Source organism: Peromyscus leucopus, chromosome 7 (assembly GCF_004664715.2).
Source record: "Peromyscus leucopus breed LL Stock chromosome 7, UCI_PerLeu_2.1, whole genome shotgun sequence".
Lineage (NCBI taxonomy): Eukaryota > Metazoa > Chordata > Mammalia > Rodentia > Cricetidae > Peromyscus > Peromyscus leucopus.
Window position 1 is genome coordinate 9,180,139 of NC_051069.1, and position 6,000 is coordinate 9,186,138.

Here is a 6,000-nt window from a genome sequence, read left to right on the forward strand (position 1 = left end):
GGTGCCCACTGACCTGGCATGTTTCCTCTCTCTGCAGACCTACAGCCAGTGACCTACTGTGAGCCAGCCTTCTGGTGCTCCATCTCCTACTACGAGCTGAACCAGCGAGTTGGGGAGACATTCCATGCCTCACAGCCGTCCATGACGGTGGATGGCTTCACTGATCCCTCCAACTCCGAGCGCTTCTGCCTGGGCCTGCTGTCTAATGTCAATCGGAATGCAGCTGTGGAACTTACGAGGCGGCACATTGGTAATGGACCCCCCAACACCCACTGCTGCCCTCCCCCAGGGGCACTGAGACAACCCCCAGATGAGAGAGAGGAAGGTGGGAGTGTGGGGTAGGGCAGAAGTAGGGGTCTGGACAGGCAGTGTGTAGATACGTCACCTGGTCCTTCCCACGACTTCGGTCTTCAAGTCGAGCTATTTTCTTGCACTCTGGGTCTCTCCTAGGCACAATGGGACATCCCCACTGGGCAGAGCCCCATGTTTACATAACCGCTGGAGTGCCGGGCCAATTGAAAATTAATTTCTGTCCATCTGGAGTAGATTTAGGTGCTGAAGGGAAAGCAAGGGTTGCACTAGGAAACCTTGTGAAGGGAGGTCCCTTTGGCAAGGGGCCAGAGAGGGCTGATGCCCCAGTAGCACCCTGGCTTCACCAAGGGGCTCCTGTGCCTTGTGTGGGGAGGGGGAACTGGGGCAGTGGGCTGGCAGCAGCTGTCCCTCACCAGGCACTGTTGCAGTCGCCGCCGCTAAGGTAGGTTATGACCGCTCTCCTCCAGCCAGGAGCTCAGGCCGGGGGCTGGGTACAGGCTCCCTCCTGTGTCAACTCTTTCAACTGCTTTAGGAACGCATAGCTGCCCACCATTCTCCCGCTTGGCCCGGGCTGGGCTCTGGCCTCCTCTCCTTTGGAGGGGCCACTGCCCCTGTCCGGTGCCGTTCCCCGGCTAGCCTGTTGCCCTGTGGGTTGGTCTCTGACCCGGGGTCTCCTGACTTCCCTAGGGAGAGGCGTGCGGCTCTACTACATCGGAGGGGAGGTCTTCGCCGAGTGCCTCAGCGACAGTGCTATCTTTGTTCAGTCACCCAACTGCAACCAGCGCTATGGCTGGCACCCTGCCACGGTCTGCAAGATCCCCCCAGGTGAGCCCCTCAAGTCCTGCCCTGGGGCCATGGGCCCTGAGGCATGCCTGGGAAGGCTTTCTTGCCTTTCCTCCATACTGGTGTTTCATTGTTGACGCTCTGTACCTGTCTATCCTCTTGTGCCACTGAAGCTCACGAGAACAGAGGTACCGGCGAACAAGTCTCTAACCCAGGGTACCCTCCCTCACCCAGGGGTGCGTGGTGGCGCCTTTCCTTCACTCATTCTTCCAAACATGAGAGTATTCGGGGTCTGTGACAGACAGGAAGTAGAGCAGGATGAGGAGGTGGCCAGGGGTATCCTGTGCTCACAGCTACACAGACCTGAAGTGTTCAAGATGAACACAGAGGAGTGTGACGCCTCCAAGGCCCCGGCAAGCAGCTGATAGGGAGAAAGGGCATCTACCTACCTGTGGGATGATCAGGGAGGGCATCCTGGAGGAGACGTGCGGTGCCAGGAGATGGTGGAGTGTCGTGTATGACGGCCCGTGACAGGAAGGGCACTGTTACAGGGTATAGAAGACATGCAGGGTGGCACACTGGCTGGAGGTGCCATGCAAAAGTCAGAGAGAGGTTTCAAAGGCATCCTGGGCCTGGGCCTTGGATGAAGTGAGAAAGTCTGGGCTTTAGTCTGGGGAGCTGAGGGTTTTATGAGGATACCTCCTGGACCCCAAGAACTTCCAGGCTGGACCCCTCCAAGGCAGAAAGCCAAAGCTCTGTGCTCCTCACATAGCACTGGTGGGCCGTGGGCAGCAGGGTGAACGAAAGAACGCAGAAGATTTCAGCCAGGAGTGGAGTTCTGCTTTGGCAGCTGCTGTGGTTTCCTTTACAAAGCACATTCACATCTCTGAGCTCCCTCTTCCTCTCTAGCAACCCCCCGTGGCTCTCAGAAAGGCTGGGGAGAGAATTCAGAGGGAGCCACCTCTCCAAGTCCCAGAGCTGGAAGGCGGCACGGTGGGACTGAGCCACGCAAGGCTGGCTGACGAGCCTGGTGTTCAGTCTGTTGGCTCAGCTGGGGGGCTGAGCCACAAGTGGATGTGGACTCTGCTTTGTTCAATCCACCTCCCCTGGAGCATTCCCAGCCTGCTGCCTTCCCTGCTCTGGTAGCGGTCTCTGGTAGTGTCCTGTCAGCATAGAGATGGTCAGGACCCGGATGACCAAGCCCAGCTCCCTGCTCCTTAAAGGAGACAGGGCCACAGGGAGAGGTAGAGCAGAGTCACACAGCAGATAGGGTCTCTGCTGGTTCTCTGGTTCCTGGGCATGGATTTTGGCCTTTATTTTCTGTGTCATGCTCTCCTGACACTTGGGTAGTAGGACTTCACACAAAGTTTATTTTCAGTGTTATTTGTGCCTGTCTTTAGTTGACTTAGGTACACTGTTGTTGATGTCACCTTGGCCTGAGCTTGAATTGAGAGGTCACCATGTGACCCAGCTCTCTTCCTCAGCCCTAGCATGAGGCAGGACCGTCAGAGGAGCCAGGTGGAGAGTGCTTTTGACTGTAGCAAGCATCCATCCCTGTCAGAGGGCCTCATGCCCTGCTGCTGCTGTACCAATGAAGGAGCACCCCCCCCCCCCCCCCGTGGCTACCATACCACAAGGCACTGATAGCCTCTCAGGTCCTTTGCCTCTCTGAACCCTAGGGTCCTGCCTCAGTCTCTGCAGACTGGGTCACCCAAGCCCACTTCCAGGCTTCCTTCTTAGCATCTGGCATTCCCACAGCTGGCATCCCCACAGGTGGCGGCGGCACCTGCAGGCCAGCCTTTAGTGCCCCTTGCACATGCATCTCCCCGCTAGGGTGTGTACAGATCAGGTGTGAGAATGGAGAAGGCCCGTCCTTGATGGTGACAAGCCCAGAGCAGGTGACCAACTGAGTGGAAGCACCGCGTGCCACCTGAGGCATGTGAATTAAGCCATTTGGGTGGTTCCAGGACGGCTTTATCTGACTCTCTGTGGTCGGCAGGCTGCAACCTGAAGATCTTCAACAACCAGGAATTTGCTGCTCTCCTGGCTCAGTCTGTCAACCAGGGCTTCGAGGCCGTCTACCAGCTGACGCGAATGTGCACCATCCGCATGAGCTTCGTCAAAGGCTGGGGAGCCGAGTACAGGTCAGTGCTAAGCTGCTTTTAGCGGGTGGTGGGGAGGAGCTGACTCTACTCGACCAGCCTAGGGCCTCAAGGGATCGAGGAGTCCAGGTACGGTGGCATTGCCCTTGCCTGGTGCTCAGCAGTTCAGGCTCGGTCAGTATTTCCAGGCCCAGTGTGAGGATGTGGGCGTTATTCTTACAGAGATGTGGGAGCTAAAGCCTTCAAGAGAAAAGAACATACACGAAGTCAAGTGGAAAAGACACGTTCTGTCCTGGCTTCTGCTGTGGGTTCAGTGTCTCTGGGGACAGACTCGGGGTGACTGTCTCCCCGACACTCCTACCGGCTCCATCACTGTTAAACTCAACAAAGGAGAGTTGAGTGTTTATAAAGGATGGCTTATTTACTTTTTAAAAAGGATTCCAGTTAGCACTTTAAACATGGCACCGGTAACAGCCAGGCCTACCTGGGCTGCTCGGTTGAGGCCCTCAGACCGTCTAGACTTGGTTTAATGAGAATCTAGTCTCCTTTCCCCATAGCGGACAGGAGCGTTTTGGGAGGCAGGGCCACATGCCCCTGTGTGCCATACCTCCTCCCCAGCCCCCGGAGCAGACAGACACAGAGGTACCCACACGAGCGGCAGCCAGCGCCTTGCGAGTTCCCCGCCCGCCCCTTCTCTTCATTTTTCCAGATGTTTGGAATCAGTTTTGTTTTGCAGTCACTCTGCACCCTAGCCAAACCCATTTCAATGTTGGCTCTGGGCCACCATTTGTAATGAAATCCCGATGAGCCTGACTTATGGAAAGTCGGATTCTCAGCAGAGGACGGAGGTCTGCAAAATCCAACTTCTCCATTTAGATCTCAGAGCTGCTGTTCTCTCGTGGATGCCTCGAGGTGCCAGGGAAGCAAAGCACTTTGGGCCCTTTAATCTGAAGTCCAGGGAGGGCGACCAAACAAGCAGCCCAAATGGTCAGACTGCGGAAGAACTTCCAGCCATGTTGTGATGACCCGGCCCAAAGGGCTGGCTGGAGAAATGCCTAGGCAACCTTTTAGTCAGGATTTAGAACATTTAAGGAATGAAAGGTTAGAAAATTAACTCTCCCGAGTGCAAAATCACTAAAGGAAGAGAACTGGGAGGCCCCCCGCCCGCCCCGGCTGGGTGTGAACCTCCTTAACTATTGAGGCAAAGCACATGCTGATCAAGGAGGGTGACCCTCAGGATCATGGTCCTGGGTGTGCTGGCAGAAGTCAACACATCTGAGGCACTGTAGCCCCATGCAGGACACCCTGCCAGCACACCCCGTCCTCCACAGCTCGCTGCGTCACTGCCGCCTGGCAGCGTGGCACAGCAGCCTAGTGGCGGGTGCGGCCCCTTCCCAGAACAGCCATGCCCTCCTGCATTGTGGGCCAAACAGAGTAAGGTATCAGGCTGGTTTTCTAAGGCAGCTGTAAGTGGGCCCAGGCCCAGGCCTGGCCTCCAGCTGGCACCCGCATGTCGCCACAGCAGATAGCCTTTGCTCACTGGAGGCTTCTGGGAGCTTGCCTGCAAGCTGCGTCACCAAGTAGTCTGAATTTAGACAGTGCTTTGGAGGAAAAGAAATGTGTGGTGTGCCTTGGTTTTTCCAGTAATTGTTCCCCAGCTAGCTCTGCTGGTAAGATTTTCCAAAATAAGCTGTAGATGGGATTATAGCAGCACACTGGGACCTGAAGCATGTGGGCTCTGTCAGTGCTTTGTAGAAACACCCTCCATCAGACAGACAGGCCATGCTAACTGTGGGGCTGGCCCAGATCTGGAGAGGGCTGAGGTACCTACCCAGTGGCATAGCTGGGTGCCAGGGAGACCTTCATTCAGGCAGGAGGGCATACATGGGAGCTTGTCACACAGTCCCTGGTAACTGACCTTCTTTAACTGTGAGGTCTGCTCCCTCCAGCAGGCCCTGACTTACTCAAAGCTCTCCTTGGTTGGCAGAGTGTGGCCAAGGTTGGGCCCCGTTACCGGTACATCTCTAGGCGGTGTCTAACATGAAGAGATCTCTGGCCTGAGGTGGCAGAGAGTGGTGTTCTGACGTACATGTGTGTTCTTGTAGACGTTTTCAAGTCTCCCACCCCTTCCCTCTTTCTGCAGGAGACAGACAGTGACCAGTACCCCGTGCTGGATCGAGCTGCACCTGAACGGGCCTTTGCAGTGGCTTGACAAGGTCCTCACGCAGATGGGCTCTCCAAGCATCCGCTGCTCCAGTGTGTCTTAGAGATACGGGGAGGGGGTGGGGAGGGGGTGGGGAGGGTGGGCCTGGGGAGAATGGCCTTGGAAGAGAACTCCATCCAACTTGTTCTTGTCAGAGAAGACAACAGATTTCTCTCAACTAAGGCACCAACCTGTTTCTGAAACCACGAGAAAAAAAAAAAGAAAAGAAAAAAAGAAAAATCCCAGGGATGATTTTATGAAGAGCTGTGTCGCTGCATACATGCACCCCAGTTTGAGGCCCAAATAGTGGCTTCTGATCTGGTGGCGTCACCATCTGACTCCTTGTCTGATGACAGAGATCTAAAAGGAAAGTGCCTTTCTCAAGGGCTGGAGTGTCCCTCTGGGAGAGGGTCCTAGCTTCCTGTAGCTTTGGATAAGAACTTCAGTGGTGCATGTCCTGTCCCACCACTTCCACGGAGAGGGTGTACCTGGTGAACTAGATGGCCTACACTGGTCGACACTGGCACTTTAGAACACTGCCAGTGGGTAAAGCTGGTGAGAGCCATTTCCTCACTGCCCCTTCTTGGAAGGACCTGCTGA

General features: G+C 55.7%; 1 protein-coding gene across 1 annotated transcript in view; it reads left to right on the top strand.

Moving 5' to 3' along the window:
* Smad3 (SMAD family member 3) overlaps positions 1 to 5,470 on the top strand; it is a 111,665-nt gene extending 106,195 nt beyond the window's left edge. The window contains exons 6-9 of the mRNA XM_028866958.2: positions 38 to 250; positions 1,000 to 1,137; positions 3,095 to 3,239; positions 5,341 to 5,470. Coding sequence (XP_028722791.1) covers positions 38 to 250; positions 1,000 to 1,137; positions 3,095 to 3,239; positions 5,341 to 5,464 — 620 coding nt within the window. The 3' untranslated portion in view covers positions 5,465 to 5,470. The remainder of the gene's footprint in view (positions 1 to 37; positions 251 to 999; positions 1,138 to 3,094; positions 3,240 to 5,340) is intronic.
* Positions 5,471 to 6,000: the final 530 nt, after the last annotated feature.